This window comes from Xyrauchen texanus, chromosome 39 (genome assembly GCF_025860055.1).
Source record: "Xyrauchen texanus isolate HMW12.3.18 chromosome 39, RBS_HiC_50CHRs, whole genome shotgun sequence".
Classification (NCBI taxonomy): domain Eukaryota; kingdom Metazoa; phylum Chordata; class Actinopteri; order Cypriniformes; family Catostomidae; genus Xyrauchen; species Xyrauchen texanus.
In genome coordinates, this window is record NC_068314.1 from 10,392,492 (window position 1) to 10,410,835 (window position 18,344).

General features: G+C 37.7%; 1 protein-coding gene across 2 annotated transcripts in view; it reads left to right on the top strand.

Moving 5' to 3' along the window:
• Positions 1–3,361: 3,361 nt before the first annotated feature.
• cdk2 (cyclin-dependent kinase 2) overlaps positions 3,362–18,344 on the top strand; it is a 95,284-nt gene continuing 80,301 nt past the window's right edge. For both annotated transcript variants that reach the window (XM_052111701.1, XM_052111700.1), the window contains exons 1-3: positions 3,362–3,672; positions 4,035–4,112; positions 8,802–8,922. In XM_052111701.1, coding sequence (XP_051967661.1) covers positions 3,557–3,672; positions 4,035–4,112; positions 8,802–8,922 — 315 coding nt within the window. In that variant the 5' untranslated portion in view covers positions 3,362–3,556. The remainder of the gene's footprint in view (positions 3,673–4,034; positions 4,113–8,801; positions 8,923–18,344) is intronic.

An 18,344-nucleotide genomic window follows, 5' to 3' on the forward strand; every position in this document is an offset into this window, starting at 1 on the left:
CATAGACTATGGAAGTATTGCTTATGACTCTGTATTGTAGAAGCTGGATGTGATAAGCTCAAGTTTTGAGATTTTGTTGTGGTGCTTTTAAAACGACTCCTGTATCTGCTCTTCAGGTTGAAGTGGGTGAAATGGCATTACAAATCAGATGCAAGCAGTTAATGATGAACTACTGGGTAAATCTTCAAGATCATTCAGAAGACCATAATCCAACAGTAAAGGTACTGGAAAAGGAATAGTGACAAAGAAGCAAGAGAAATGACTTTAAGTCAGAAAAGATACATTCCTACAGTATTGTTGTCAATAACTCCACCATGGATGTTTCCTGCAGTATTCGTGGATTTTTATATTCTAGAGTTAATGAAAGTGTATAAAGAATCTGGAAATATTGTAGATGTTGTTGAAGATTGGCTACAAACTGTATATCAAGCATTTGTCCAAGTATACACTGATGGATCTAAAGATCCTAGTACAGGGAGAACAGATTTTGCTTTCAGTGTTCCATCCTTAACGATTTCTGTTAATAGGAGAACATCAGATAATTTGTCAGTATGCTCAGTAGAGATGATGGCAATTGCAACAGCATTACAGAAGATAGAAGATACACAAATCAAAAAGGTTTTTCTTTGTACAGATTCATGTTCGCATTAAAGTCACTGCAATCATTCACATCTCACAGTGTCTAATATGTGTAATATATTCAGATATATGAAAATCTGTATAGATTTGGAGTGGTGGTGGTGTAGTGGTCTAAGCACATAACTGGTAATCTGGTAATCAGAAGGACGCTGGTTCGAGCCCCACAGCCACCACCATTGTGTCCTTGAGCAAGGCACTTAACTCCAGGTTGCTCCAGGGCGATTGTCCCTGTAATAAGGGCTCTGTAAGTCGCTTTGGATAAAAGCGTCTGCCAAATGCATAAATGTAAATGTAAATTTAAGAATATGAACATTATGACAATATATTTGTGGATACCAACTCACAGGGGGATAAAGGGCAATGGAGTGGTTGAAGGGTTAGCAACACAGGCTTTGGAAAATGAGGAGATCATGAATATCTCACTTAGTAAATATGAAGCAAAAGCAATAATTAAAGCATATACTACTAAGGAGTGGAAAACAAAAATGGGATACAGGAAACACAGGACGGCAACTTTATGAAATACAATAGGAAGCAGGAGTAGCGAGGATAGCTAAAAGAAGCACCAAAGAGGAAAATATTTTAACAAGATTAATGGTTGGGCATACCATGCTGAATAAAACTTTAAAAATAATAAATAAACATCCAAGAGGTTTGTGTGAGCACTTTGGAATAGAGGAGTCTGTAGAGCATGTTATATGTGTCTACAAAAGTATTCTAATGAACGAGAAACTATGAAGAGGGAAATTAGAAAGGTGGGAGTGGAAGAAATAAAGCTTAAAAATATACTTATTTATGGATTAAAGAGTGCATAGCTTGTTTGCACATGACGTGATGGAAGTGATCACAAACTCAAAATTCCCATGTTTTGCATTCTCAAACTGAGAAACCACAAGGAGCTTTTATCGTGTACCAAAAGTTGTTGTTCATAAGGGGGAAAATGCAAGAAATTGACTGAAAAACGCTGGAAAAATGGCTTGTAAACCTGTGTCTGCTGTCTGGAGGAGCCAAGTTGGATAATGTCATGTGTGCAGCGACCACTTCATCAAAGGTAAGTTAATACAACTTATGTCGCTATGTTTATGTAACGTTAGCTGTTTCCATACTTTGTAAAGTTAAAGTAATTGTTTTTTCTTCTTTTTGAGTTTGTACCTCTGTAACTGAACAAAAATACGTAACTATAGCAAAGTTAATTATAAAGTATTTGCAGGCGAACGTAAATACCCTGCCATGCAATTCATTCTCCGTCATGTTTTGCAATGATCCATGTCTTTTGTGGGGTTTCGGCAAATCTTTGAGAGTGGTTAACCTAATCACGTAAAAAAACGTAATGCTTACAACGAGAGGCGCCGCAGCGTTTAATGTTTGTTGTTAGGTTAATCCACAGGACAAAAAGAAATGCTACTCACTCGGGCGAAAACCAGAAGACAGTCATTGGGGAGCACCTTGGTACCGTGGTGGTTGACCCAACCACTAACAAAAAAGTTGTATGCCTCCATACTTTTGTATGCCCTTTCATTTGTTTTCTGGAGTAGAAGGATGTCTGGAGGACAAGGTAGTTGCTTATATCTATCGCCTCGATGGCAGGCAAGTATTTCAATTCAGTTGAAAAATCGCTCCTCTTCATAACATAAGGATCACGTCCAACATATGTTGTGATTTTCTGTTTATATCTTTCTCTTGTAATCGCGTCTAAACTAGTACAGTACAGTACAGACTTTCCTCCATTTTGTCCATTCTGCTTTTCACTTCCTGCCCGCCATCTGAATTTCATGCGTCATAAGAAACGCGTGACTGCAAACAAGCTATTTCATTATCTCAAGAAAACAGAGCTGATTAAGAGAATTTATTTATTTATTTATTTTTACGAAATGGGTAAACTCTGGTCTAGAGTCCAACACAGTAGGTGGAGATAATGCACCTTAACGTTGGTGCCACCCGCCATAAAACCGAAGAAGACTCATATTCAGCATTGGTTAGTCTGGCAAGTGGGCAGCCATCATCCAGAGATGATATAGTCTGTGAAATTGTACAAAGCATATTTAGAATTAACATAGGCCTACTAGGCAATGCCATTACTTCTTATGGGTACCTTCTCACGTAGGGGTAGAAGGGAATGAAGGAGGCTGATTATCTGGCAAAGCAACCTTAAAAAGATCAAGTGATAGACATCACACTGGGTTAAGCAGAATTAAAGGGACAGTTAAGAGAGCTTGCCAACAACAACTGGCAAGATAGATGGGATAATGAAGAGGGAGACATCTATTTATTATTCAAATACAGAATTGTGTTGGGATTGGCAATTATTGGACAAGGAGAGAAGAAACAACAATCAAATATCTATGTATTGGCCACTCTGGACTAAACAGTTCACTTGATATAATAGGAAAGCATGTATTAGGAAACTGCATTTACTTCGATCAGCTGGAAGCTGTCAAGCACAATTAAGATTAAGTTTAAAAAACAAGGGTATCAACATATCTCAATAGACTTTTTTTTTGCAATATTCATCTAGTCAGTGCATAGTATACGATGCATTGTTGGAATATCTAAAAGAAACTAGTTTGTATAACAGAATTTAGTCTTCCTTTTTCCTCCGCTTCCCGATGTTCCACACTGACACTCCAGTCCAGTTGGTGGTGGTGATGCACCATTTGCTGGTTTGCTAACCGCCAAAAAAAAAAAATGAAAAAGAAAAAAGAAGAAGAAAAAAAAGGCGTGGCTTCTGACACGCGGGAATTGGCGGTTTTGATAGTTGTGAAATGTTTTTCTGTCGTCGGTTTCTTTCCTGAGCTTAAAGACGATTTTAATGTTTGTCATCTTTGCTGTTTCAACTAGGCTCTCCACACAGTGGTCAGACGTGTTGTTTTAAATAGATTGAGAGTGGCCGGATTCCCCGGAAAAAGGGCAATTTGTCATGGAGTCTTTTCAGAAAGTGGAGAAGATAGGAGAGGGAACATACGGGGTGGTTTACAAAGCAAAGAATAAAATCACCGGTGAGACTGTGGCACTCAAGAAAATCAGATTAGACACGTAAGTATCTCTCATCTGGTTTTGTATCGTTTTAGTGTTTACTCCATACATTCTGCTAGGTACTTCATACAGTGCCTCTCTATTTCATCTTTATGCATGATAAAATGTATATGTTACGTAATTTACGATTAATAAGGCACATGAAACCGCACTTTGTCACAGCATTGTTCGTTTCATTGTTTACTCAGAAGTCAAGATAAATGTAGACGAAACAGACTAGCGTAGTTTGAATTGTATCATAATGCTAGTTAACACAAATCTTAAGTTGTTGTTGTCTTCAGAGACTTCAGAAGTGCCGTTAAGGGTTATTTATTTGATCATAAACTAACACTTGCATTTTTTTATTGTTGGTCTTATTTCAGGGAGACTGAAGGTGTTCCCAGCACTGCCATTCGTGAGATCTCTCTGCTGAAAGAGCTCAATCACCCAAACATCGTCAAGTATGAACAGCCCTGTGTCTGATCGTCTGTTTTCATTCATTTAGCCTCGAAACCATTTTATAACTTGGGTTTATGTTCATACTTCGATCATGAAATTTGAGACCGATCACTAATATTTTAACAAGGTAATCGGCTGATACCGATCTGAGTGTGGCCACTGCCACTTTTACAAGTGACATGTTGCCATTATGTTTATGCAACACACTGTAAAATTACATTAAGTTTACATTATGAAATGCTAACATTTATTTGAATTGAAAACGGTTCTAAATTATGTTGTCACAAAAATCAAATATCATTGTGGCATACTTGCAAGTTAACACCACATGAACATCACACACATCAGATATGTTTAAAAATAAGAGAGATATTTCCAATACAAGCTCAAATCATTTCAGAGAGAAATCAAGATTTGTTTACTGTCTTTGGCATTTTGTATAACTGTGTGAAGATGCTGTGTTCCATTCACGAATGCTTAGAATTACTAGTAATTTATGCTTTGAAAGCTGAGCAAGTACTCAATCATTAGAGTAGCAGTGTGTGATTTTGTGTGTTCTGTAATTAAGAAAAGGTCAACTCTGAATCTAGTCACAATCGCCAGTCACAGGTTTAAGCAGGGGCATCACTAGACTTAAGTGACATCCGGGGCTTAGCTCACAAGATTCCTTCCATGACAGGGCCTGAAATTCTGTGCCAGATTGCAGGTATTGCGCACAATTTGAATAATTCCCGCAAGTTCCATGTTCCTAGTGCTGTACATTCCCACACACTTTACAGTCCAGCTGCAAATTACTAAACCAATAAATACAGATGAACAAATCGATAAACTTGTTTTTGTATCAAACTGTAATTCCAGAAGAGGCATGAGTATCTCTCTCTCACATGCAGCTGTTTAGTGTGAGTGTGCGCAGTGAGGAGCACTTTGTCAATTAGTTACTGAATTTAAGATGTTATAGATTCATTAACTTTTCAAAACCAATGCAACACGCAAATTACTTTATACTGCATCTCCGTTAGCGAGCGATGTGATAATACTATCGCTCGCATTTATAATTAACTAAGCTGTTAACATTGCAAGCGCATGACGTTGGAGCTATCTATATTTCGAACGACTGTCCATCAATCATAATGCAGCACATTTTACATGAAAGGCTGCATGGTGAAGAGACAATTAAACACCTGTTTCATCTCTTTAGTGTTCCATCCAGGGATGGAAATTAACAGGGGAAAGAGTTCCTGTTGTTTTATTGATAATCTAATCTATTGATGATCTAAAAAAGGACTAGTTCCAAATACATACATTGCATACACGCTTCATTTGAATTTCGCTGAACATAATTTTTTCGTGCCGCCAGTTGTGCAGATGTTGCAGTCCGTGGCAGATGCCGGATCTCAACGCGCTCAGACGTGCACTCCACTTCATGCTCCACATCAGTTTGTTGTCATGCTCAATTACCTGAACCTTTGCTCCATTCATTCAAAATCTACTGTCCCAGTGAGTAACAATATCGCTCCCTGTGCTATAGTCTTCTATGCCCATCGGCTCATTTGCACCTGTCTTTTTGCAAAGCCTCTGCTAGAAGCAAAAAGTGCAGGAGGGATGGATGTTATATATTAAGTTAAGTCTGCAAGAACACAATATAATGTTACCAAATGCTACAACGCAGTTAAAAATAATATGAACAAAAATAATATCTGGATAAATAGCCTTGATATTAAATAAAATATTATTAATGATACAATAATGATTTTACATTAACCACTTTGTGTTTTAATCACATCTTTGACTCATTTTGATTACGAAAATGTTTTTTTTTGCATTGTTTAATTCAGTTGGCATGGAGTTGCTAAGTATTTAATGTTCTGATCTACTGGCATAACAATCGTACTCCATACAAAATATCCTTATAAAGTTCATTGTTACTGACATACCTTCTTCATTCTGAGCAGTTAATGCTGAATAAATTCTTGTTGGATCGCTGATGAGTGAATTTGTTGCTAATTTAGTTATGGTAATTGTTAAAGCAATGGATTTAACCTGGGAAGATTCCATCTTAGAGAGTGAGTAGGGGTGCTCCGAAAAAGCTGAATGTCATTGGTGCGTGCATTAAATCCACTTGGTGTATGGATCGATAAAAACAAATGAAGATTAGAAATGATGTTTATAGATGATAGATTTAGAAATGAGGCTTGCATAATAAAACCTAATTGCCTCTGATACAGAAAAGCTGCACCCCTCTGAGAGAAAATAGAAAGCTCAAAGCAACTCAAGGCATTCGTAACATGTCTGATGAAATTGAGCCCAAACAGCAGGTAAAATGTCAAAATGCATACTCTCAATTAATGCAAGTGGGAATTAATTTACATTTGAAGGCAGAATTACTGACTGCCTTGTTGCTTTTGTACCCTGATGTAATTAACATTAGGCCAAGCTTTTATTATTTTTTTCGTCGCAAAAAAAAACATATTTGGAGCAATTAACAAAAGATCCAGGGCTTCTGCCCTAATAGCCAGGGTCTAGCTACGCACCTGGGTTTAAGAGATCAGCCGATCGAACAATGCGTCCCTAGTTCAAACCGATATGTCAAAGCAGGGTTCCCACAGATCCTTAAAGTCGTAAAATGTCTTAAATTAAATTTTCCAAAATTATTTCCCTTAAATTTTTATCTTAAATGATACAGCAGAAGTCTTAAGTTTGTTTATTTCAATAGGTCTTATTTGGGTGCGGAAAGACAGGAAACGTGATATGACCTGAAGTGATTATCAAACTTCAAAAGAATATTATTTAATTAAATAAATCCATGTGCTGCATCCTTCAAAGTGAAAATGCAGCACTGTTGTATTTTCTGTAAGCACGCGGGGGTTGTGAATGTTTCCAGCTGTTGCAGAGCAGTTCGCAATCATTAAGCCATATTGGAAATTTATGACAAGCTATCACTAAAGATCAACTGCTGATGATGTAGTGTTGATGAAATATGACAATGTTTACTTTTAATTGTTTATATTGTAATACGTTGTAGATTATTGTAGTAGTGCACATTTTATATCCCTTATTTGTTTGAGTGAGCAGCTGGAAGCAGTGAAATGCAAACATTTCAAAATAAGATTCCCCGGTGTATTTCAAAGTTAAAGTGCCTTTGAAGTAGGGCTGCACAATTAATCGAAAAACGAATCGTGATTACGTTTAAGGCTGCCGCGATTATGTAATTGTGAAAACTGACGATTGTAGCATTCGATTTTAGTCTGCTCCTGTTGCATGTATGGTTTCGATTTACAACGTGTCTTTGCAGCGGTTGAGTATTCTAACCAATATCTAACATGTCCATTGAGCAATGAAAAGGCAATGGCCAATGAGAGCCTCTTAGATTAGCCCTCCGTCCTATCTGTAATGATAACTGATCCTAATGCGCAAGTTTTAAACAGTCTGAATGCCCAGATGCTTGCTTGCTTGATGTTCTAGCTCTGTTTGCGTGGCACACAAAAATTAATACTGAAGAAAAATCACCTTACACTTGAAAACAAGCTGTAGAACAAGAGCGAAAAGCACTTTGTAATTATTTGGATACGTTGCATATTGCACCGCTTGCTTTGAACGTAGAGTTAAATATGACAAAACTAAAATGATCCTGTTCTAATCGAGGCACAGACATGGTGTAAATAATTGATTTATTATGCTGATTAGACAGCTTTGTTTTTAATAAGAGCATTCGCAAGAGTGCAGAACATCGTGCTGAGCATCACTGAGCTTGAGTCGAAATGCAGGGCTCAAACAGTGAGTGACAGCAATCAATGGAAGAGTTTGTCGCGTTGCTCTTTTTGTGTACAATTTATAAAAAATGTAATGACAGATTTGTTTTGCCATGTTAATAAGTGGGCCAATGTGAATTTGATTTGTACAAAGCTTAACTGTTCCAAGTGTGTTTTGGAGGTGTAGCCAACATAAAGAATATGGCATGAATAGCATATTTCAGGAATCACCATCATTGTTATCGCGTCTGCTAATAAGACTCATTTGCCACGCAGCTGGTTTTGGTAGATTTAACATTTAAGATTTAACATTTTCACGAATTACAAAAGTGTAAACTGATCGTAAACAAGATCACCATTGAAGATCTAACAGGACGAATGGTCCCCTGTCTTGCCACCAAAGGGCTCACTGAATGCAATAACTTGGTTGATTTAAATCAGTGTTAATAAGTTTGAATATTGAATATGCCATATTATTTACTGTACGTGGAGTAATAATTTTAGCAGTAATTTAGCATACAATATTAAATGTGTTCTATACCATAGATATCCATTTAAAATAATTTTAATTTGCCTTACCTTAACAAACATTATTACAATATGAAATACAATACCATATAATGCTTAAAAGAAACTGGAGTGCAGCTCGCCATCAATCAAGTCTGCGAAGAATGCACTATTTTCTTTAAACTCCATAAAGAATTCTATTAAATTAGGTTTAATCCATATGAGATTAAAAAAGACTCCACTTAGATTCTTTTGGATGCACTTAAATTGAGGAATTTCAGAGTATCCATTATTTTTGTATTGGATTGTAAGAGGAGACTTGTATGATTCCAGATTTTAGTAGAAGTTACATTAGCATTTCTTATAAGATTTTTTTTTTTTTAAAGCTATGCATCTTTAGATTCACAGAGGTTGATTATTTTTTTTCCCCTACAGGCTGCGAGATGTAATACACACAGAGAATAAGCTTTACTTGGTCTTTGAATTTCTTCACCAAGACCTGAAGAGGTTTATGGACGCCTCCTCTGTCACTGGCATATCCCTGCCACTCGTGAAGGTGAGATTGAGATCTTTTATTCAAGGGATTTCAAACTTTTTATGCCAAGGACCCCCAAATATGACAAACACATTGCAAGGGACCCCCTCCTAAGTTATATAATGGTCACTGTATTTTTGTGTATGAAGACTAGAGAAAATGTGTGATTGTGATATTATTAAAGACAATTTAAATAGTTTTTATATTGTTATTGTACTATAGCCAAAATAAATTAAAATATTATCTGTAGGGATGCACTGATGAATCAACAAATTATTGACCAAAATTAAAGCCATTGCCTATAACCAGCACTGTAAATCACCAATATCGACCACTGGAGTTTAATATCAACATTTTCATGCTTATGATTTTGTAATGTTGCAGTTAAACCCAAGTTCTATTGCTAAGAACTGCAAAAACAGAAGTAGTGCCCGACTGATATATCGTTCGGACGATATTAGCCTTTCACCTATATATCGGGATCGGTGTGTGTTTACCAATATGCGCAGATATGAAAACTTTTGAACATATAATGGAGTAAACAATGCTTTAGGATTGGTGTCATTACAGAGCGCACTCCGACTCCTCTGTTTATAGAGCTGACTCTGAGCTCTTGGTGGCTCTGCAGACGGGGCGGAGTTAAGCGGTGCAGACTTGAGTGGTGTCTTTTCGGTAAGCTGCTAACTAGTTTGAAATAAATACTGGAAAGTTAAACAATGACCCCATCATTTTCACTTTTCAATATAACTTTAACCCGGTACCTTGACAACCATGTCACACATGTCTGTTACAGTTAGCCAGCTATAGTTTGTCAGTGCAGTCAGTAATGTAGCAGATCAAAAGGTAAACATTAGAGCATTTTTTGCTACTCAGCAGATAACTGTGCAGTGGTGGATTGTGTTTGAGTGTTGATTTCATGCTACGCTGTTACCTAGTTAGTGAGATGCAATGCTGGTCCACCTTTACTCTATGTGACAACAAGCTCATTGCTAACTAGCTAACCACGTAGCTACTTTCATTGCTTGTCAGCTAAGTTAAGCTAATATGTAAACATGCTATCACCAAATTGTTTTGTTCAGGATTCACAGTTTGGTGCCCCCTTCAACCGAACAATTCCAGTCATTCCATATTACAAGTCTGGTTTTCCACCGTATAGCAGAATACAGTGTAACGCCGCTGTTTTTCTCTTGTCTCAGCAGGTGTAAATGCTTCTTTCTTTTTTTACAATATGCCCCTAAATGACTGGCAGAATTAAAATAGTCAGCATTTGACTGATACTAAACATACAGTACTGATGTTTTTGTTATTTATTTTTATTTATTCTGTATTTAAATGGTCAGCTTTTGACTGATACTAAACATACAATAAATAGCTTAAACATCAGTTCTGTGTTTTTATTTATTCTTTATTTTCTCAGTGTTCATTTCTAGAATTTGTTGACAATGTATAATAATAATGTAAAATATTCTTTGATAAAAATATTTAAGAAAGCAGCTTTCTGTGTACCTTTGCATAGTTATATTGTTGCACAATCCACATTATCGGCCACCATATCGCTAATCTGTGAATTTTTCCCCTCTAAAAATCGATATCATCTCAAAAATACCATATCAGTCGGGCTCTCTAAACAGGAGTATAAAACTATCTTTTAGAAGTGAATTTAAATAAATGAGTGTTTAATTTGGACACTTTTGTCCATACCGAGTGCAAATGTGTGATAACGGGATGTAACTTCTCAGATTAGTTTGATAGCCTTTGCAATGGCAGATCACAACAAAACCAGGGAGGGACTATCTCAGGTGGTAGCGACCAATGAGCCAAATGTCTGAGACCGAATGCCTAATATTAAAACACAATCTTGAGTAGGCCTAGACCACCTTTTCAATCGGCCTATGCAGCTTACTGAAATGTACTACCATTTCAAATGAAGGACTTCGCTATGCGAAGTTGCTTGAAATAAGAGAGGGGGACATCTACAGAGAGAGACTGTAGCAGGTAGGTGATTTTTGGAATACAATTCAAATTTTAATAACATTAACCTTCCCAATCATAGATAAATGTAATGAAGCCCACCTGCCCACATCACTTAAAATTTATTAACGGGTCAAAATGAACTAACTAATAAATCAGACAAATATGCTGGGAATAAAATACCCAAATAATGAATGCCCTGTGTGGGCCATTGGAAGGCGCCTGGCTGAAATGCCATTACCGGACAGTACGCTATCAGGGCCTTTAAAGAACTTAACAATTAGGAATTAATGGGGAGTCACGTGGCACCATGCGAGGTTTGGACGTGTGAATGGCGAGCTCTGCACACTTCGCTAGTTTTAATACTACTTGTGTCATAATCCAGTAAGATTCGATACACTCTGTTTCATAACTGTTCTATGAATACAATGACAAAGAATTCAAAAGCCTCGGGCTTTAGAGACATTAAAAGTAAATTATGTGCTCAAGCCGAAGCCCCTGAATAACAGGCCGATGTGGTGGAAGAGATCCAGCATCAACTGTCAACATGACGGCAATGCTGACGAAGGTTGTTGCTGACTTCGGGGATCTTGCTGTAATACATCAATCAGAGGTGGGAGCAAGTCACACATGTTCAAGTCACAAACAAGTCTTAACCATCAAGTGCAGTGCAGACAAAGCAAGTCAAGTCAGTGACTCGCCTCAAGCAAGTCGAGTCCTGATGAGTTTCAAGTCGAGTCAAGCCACGGTACTAAAATAACTAGAGGTTCACTTTTGAAATAAATATTTATTTTTGCTCTAAAAAGAACTTGTATTAGAAAATTGCGTTAATGAACATGTATATATTAGTAAATTGCATTAACATGCATGGTATTTTTATCATGGGCACTTAAATACTGTGAATACTTCTAGATACCCTATTATCTGAATTGTTTAGATTTTGAATTAACAGGTTAAAATTATAACACTGCGTGTATGCTAAAATGTGGTCAGATTTTCACATTGATCTAACAAAAACGGCTGAATGAAAATGCAAATTCGCTCTGACAGTAAGTACCGCTTAATGGAACAGCAGAAATATAGCTGTTACCCTGGAAACGCCTGTACACAAAGCAGCCCTGCGCTTATAACACTACTATATTAGGCATTATACGGAGGAAAGATGTAAAGAAAATGCCATCAAAGACTGTCAGTTCCCTTCAGAGATGCATTTATATAAAATAGTTATAAAGGTATTGCATTCAAGGGCTTTAGTTAAAGTCATCAGAAGTCAAAATCACTTTATTCAGTTTTTTAATGCCTGATAGAAAAGGCTGAGCTTATACATTTATTTTACCCTCTCTACTTCCCTGTTAATCTATTATTCAATCTCTACATCAGGGTTCTGTTTTAATAAAAAAATAAATAAATGTATAGTACTTTTAATGTTTGTTGCAAATCGTGCAAATTTACATCTTTTTTTTTTTTCTAAAACATTACCCGTTTACATGCTAAAAGGGTCTTGATGCAGTTCTCCTCGATAGTTTGACTTTCAGCCCACAACTGAATAACAGGCTGCATGACTATGATAAATGATTACTGCAAGAGTTAGATTAACATACAGGCGTGAAGGGACTTCAACATTTCTCAATTGCACAACTAAAAAATACATATATTTATTGGCCTCTGGCTTGCTTTTGCTCGCATGTCAATGATTACCCCTCCGTGTGTCGATGCCGAGATCTACTTTTATATTTAATTTAATCACTGAGAAGGTTTACCTGCAAAATTAGTAGCACCAAATATCTCAAGCAGCCTCAAGAATGGGCACAGAGTTAGCCGTATAACACTTTTCCTTGAGCAGAATATTGCACTACAGATAGCTACGTTTGTTCAAAGGGGAAAGCCAGATAGAAATAGTGCACTCATATGCATGGTTGCCAGATTGCACAAAATAAGTATAACATTAGACAGAATATTTCCAATTTGCGCAAGTATAAATCTCATATAAGTATATAAGTATAAATCATAACTGGGGCTGTTCTGTCTTATCTGGCAACCATGAGCATATTAAATGCTTGTGGAGACACGTTAGGTCCCAATGCAAGTTAACTGAAATATCCAATGTAAACAAAAATGCTTTTACGATTATGAGCTGCGGGCCACATTAAACCATGTGGAGGGCCTGATCCAGCCCGCGGGCCGTAAATTGCCCTTGGCTGCTTTAGCTGTTTGAGAGATTATCATTAAGTCTGCCTCGGCAGTCCTAAATAGTCTATCACTTGGGCGGCCACCGAAATATCTTCAATGGGAGGACCATGGCATTGCTCTTTCCCTGCTGTCCGTGACCCAGTCTAAATAGACCAGTTGAGAAACACTGCTTTAACTCACACACACTCATGTCAGACCCCCCTCGCCTCGCTTCTCTCTGACATTTTCTCCGCTGTGCATGTGTGAGTGACGCAAGTTGACGAGTCTGACAGGCAGACATGGAGGAAAGGTGATGCGCACGCGCATCTGAGATTCTCTGTCCGGTTGCATTTTTTTGTCAATACCTTAGATAAGCTAATGTACATGGTATCATAACCGTCAATTTTCAAACCGTGGTATACCGTGAAACCGGTATACCGCTGCAACCCTAGTCTGATGAAATTCGAGGTTGTGGTGGTTGTATCGGATGTTTTGCATTGCATATTTTCATACTTTTTTATTCACACAGTCCAGTTCGAAATCATTATATTTAAAGGAGATTATTTTGGGAACTCAACAATCATCTGTCATTTTGGCACGTTGTGAGCGCAGCGTTAACTGCGCAGATGCAGATCAGTTTATGCTGGCGGGCTTACATTTTTGCATATGAATTAATTTGTCGCAATATTTTTTAAACATTTACTTTTTATAATAAGTTATTGAGAATAATAACAATAAAAAAATTATTTGCGGCATCCACACACTACTCTCCACGTTCCCCACCGAGAGCAAACCACATTATAGTGGCCATGAGGAGGTTACCCCATGTGACTCTATCCTCCCTAGCAACCGGGCCAACGTCGTTACATAGGAGACCTGGCTGGAGTCACTCGGCATGCCCTGGATTCGAACTCGTGACCCCATGTGTGGTAGTCAGCGTCTTTATGCTGAGTTTACACTACATGATTTTAATCCGATTTTCACTCGTCGAAAATTTGTAGATCACTGACAAAAGCCCAAAATCGTGCTCCCTCCTTGTGCTCGACAATCGCAGTGTATGAATTATCAAAGACACGATTTGAGAGAAGCGCCGATGTGTCACCTATGTCCTCGAGATATCTAGAATGTTTAATAGGGATGCACCGAAATTTCGGCCGCCGAAAATGGCACTTTCGGTTTTCAGCCAAAAGAGAAAAAGGCAGAAAATATGAGCCGAAATTTTAATTTTTGCACCGTGGAACGTTTCTCACTGGATGAGTTTCGGCGGACCGATTATACTGGAGCACCAACTAGCGTTCATGACTTCAGACAACAACAAATCACAGTGAACATGAACGAAGAAGCTGACGAGACCGCTTTGGTTGGCCCCGTGGATGGGAAAGTTTGTTATAAAAAACGAACGGATGGAAGCGTCGATAAGAGCATGGTTGTGTGCAAGCTATGCAACAAGGAATTCGCCGCAGCACATCGAGCCTCAAGTATCACCTCAACGCAAAACATAATACAAAAATAAACAATATTTTGTTGCTTAAGCTTATGTATTCAGTCATTATTCAATGGTATACTAAAAATCCATGTGAAAAAAATTACTTCTCACTGTTCTCAGGTCAAATATTTATGCAATTAAAATGCGATTAATTTCGATTAATTAATTACAAAGCCTCTAATTAATTAGATTAATTTTTTTAATCGAGTCCCGGCCCTAATATATATATACACACACACACGCACGGAGTACAGCAAGATATTCTACAGGAAAGCACCCCGATCCACAGCAGTGCCACAACTAGCGCAGCTACACCACAACTTGAGACGTATTTAGCTGAACTACGCCAGACGCGACAATCCCCTTGACTACTGTCGCATAAACAAAGACCGCTTTCCTTTGCTTGCGCGGATTGCGCACAGGTATTTATCTGCCCAAGCACCAGCACAGAGAGTGAGAGACTGTTCAGTGCAGCATCTCATGTTCTTGATGAGCTTTCAGACAGGAGAGACTGTCAGAAAGTTTAGCAACTTTTGTTCTTGAAGAGAAACCTGTCACTTGTACTTAAATAGAAAGCGGTCCAATTTGATGTGTATAGCAATTACATTACACTTGTTCTTCACTTGAGGATACATCTGTCGTTACAGTTGAGGTTGGATTTAGTTCAATTACTGCTGTTTTGCACTGTTGTTTTGCACCATAATTTTCACTTAAAGTGTACATATGTTTACATAAAAGAATAGAGCACTGATCTATATATATATATATATATATATATATATATATATATATATATATATATAATTATATATTATAGTTATATATACACACTCACCTAAACGATTATTAGGAACACCATACTAATACTGTGTTTGACCCCTTTCGCCTTCAGAACTGCCTTAATTCTACGTGGCATTGATTCAACAAGGTGCTGAAAGCATTCTTTAGAAATGTTGGCCCATATTGATAGGATAGCATCTTGCAGTTGATGGAGATTTGTGGGATGCACATCCAGGGCACGAAGCTCCCGTTCCACCACATCCCAAAGATGCTCTATTGGGTTGAGATCTGGTGACTGTGGGGGCCATTTTAGTACAGTGAACTCATTGTCATGTTCAAGAAACCAATTTGAAATGATTCGAGCTTTGTGACATGGTGCATTATCCTGCTGGAAGTAGCCATCAGAGGATGGGTACATGGTGGCCATAAAGGGATGGACATGGTCAGAAACAATGCTCAGGTAGGCCGTGGCATTTTAAATGATGCCCAATTGGCACTAAGGGGCCTAAAGTGTGCCAAGAAAACATCCCCCACACCATTACACCACCACCACCAGCCTGCACAGTGGTAACAAGGCATGATGGATCCATGTTCTCATTCTGTTTACACCAAATTCTGACTCTACCATCTGAATGTCTCAACAGAAATCGAGACTCATCAGACCAGGCAACATTTTTCCAGTCTTCAACTGTCCAATTTTGGTGAGCTCTTGCAAATTGTAGCCTCTTTTTCCTATTTGTAGTGGAGATGAGTGGTACCGGTGGGGTCTTCTGCTGTTGTAGCCCATCCGCCTCAAGGTTGTGCGTGTTGTGGCTTCACAAATGCTTTGCTGCATACCTCGGTTGTAACGAGTGGTTATTTCAGGCAAAGTTGCTCTTCTATCAGCTTGAATCAGTCGGCCCATTCTCCTCTGACCTCTAGCATCAACACGGCATTTTCGCCCACAGGACTGCCTCATACTGGATGTTTTTCCCTTTTCACACCATTCTTTGTAAACCCTAGAAATGGTTGTGCGTGAAAATCCCAGTAACTGAGCAGATTGTGAAATACTCAGACCGGCCCGTCTGGCACCAACAACCATGCCACGCTCAAAATTGCTTAAATCACCTTTCTTTCCCATTCAGTTTGGAGTTCAGGAGATTGTCTTGACCAGGACCACACCCCTAAATGCATTGAAGCAACTGCCATGTGATTGGTTGATTAGATAATTGCATTAATGAGAAATTGAACAGGTGTTCCTAATAATCCTTTAGGTGAGTGTATATATAGATCAGTGGAATAGAGGCCCTCTGCCATTCTGTGTTCTGCCTTTTTGTTTGAATTAAAATTACTGTTGCATATTTAAACTTCTTCAAAGATGCTAGCTAAGTTAATTACTTGACTGTTGTTTTGCATATAATAGTTTTCTAAAACTTTACATTATTTGGATAATTGTTAATAAAATCTGTAAAATTTGATTTTTACAGAACTGAATGAAGAATAATATTTAATATAGTTTTAATATATTTTTTGTCCAATATTGGTGTGTTACTTTCAATAAAAGTGTGATTTATTTTATTGGTTTGTAGTTTTTCAATTCAGATTCATTAAATTCATGAAATTAATGATTAAGTAATAAAATAGGTAAAAAAAAAAAGTAAATTTCAGTTTTTGGCCAAGTGCATCCTGAATTTTCGGTTTCGGCCCAGAATTTAAATTTCGGTGCATCTCTAATGTTTAATATCTGGAGCTGTCTACGATTCAAAATCGTGAAATATGTTTTGACCTAATGCAACTGCAGCGTTGTCCTACAGCCAATGAGAGAGCAAGAAACGGGGCATGGGAAGTTTCAGTGGAGTCTTGATGTACCTGCAAAATAACAAACTAGCATGGCTGCGGTATCAAAGTCTCATTGGACCGAAGAAATGGAGGAAAAATTTGTGGAACATTGGCAGGAACACCAGTGCCTATTTTGTTTCATCTGATCTGTACCACAACCAGGTGGAGAAAGAGAAGAGTTGGAGTGAAATTGCAAATTTTTTTGGACAGTCTGGAAAGCAAATGGGTAAATTTTTCATTATGAGGTACTTTTTCATATTGTAACCAATAAAATGTATGATGCCTTTTGGGGATTAAAAACATACACCTCATATTCTGAAATAACATATGATCATGCATTTGTTTTCGTATCTCGTATCACTTCTCGCATGTACTCTGCCTAGACTACAAATTACGTTTCACTACAGAGCCGTCAAGGATTCGGCAATGGTGCAATGTTTTGTAATGCGTCGTGTTTATTCCACCTATTGGCTGGAGTTTGTTTTATAGATGTTTGAGTTGGGAGGGATGGATGCCGGTTGGCACGGTCACACGTGGGGTTAATTCGCAAGTTTTTTTTTTTCTTCCTTTTTTCTGTTTGTTTGGTTCTGGGGGAAGTTCGGGGTTTATATTTTTGTCTCACAATAAATTTTCTTTGGCTATTCAGGGCAAGACCGTCATACTTTCAGTAGGGGGACAAAGCAGGGAAGCTCTTGGCTAGATATATAATGCAGAGTTTTTTTTTTTATGTTTGTTTTTTTCAACCATTCCCTCAGTGAAATCTGCTGGTGGTGAAATTAAGAATTCTGTCTTGATCTTTGTAGATCCACATCTTTGTCTACTGATGAAGATATTTGAAACTTTTGTGGAGCCATTAGAACTCCGTAAACTGACGAATGAGCAAAAAAGTTTTCTTGATTCTTAGATCAGTCGGATTCTTAAAAAGCACAAAGATCCAAGCGAATGTAAGGGTTACCGTTCAATTTCCCTGTTTCAGCTAGATGTTATAATGTTTTCAAATTTTTGGCTAAACGATTAAGTTATGACATTTCTTATACATATAGATCAGGTGGGGTTTATTTGGGATCGTAGATTTTCTTATAACATTAGTCTTTTCATCAATATGTGGTCAGTGGCAAATGATCTGACTCTGTCGCTGCCATTCCACTTGATGCCGAAAAGGTGTTTGATATGGTAGAATGGGATTATCTTTTTAAGGTTTTAGAAATATACGGGTTTG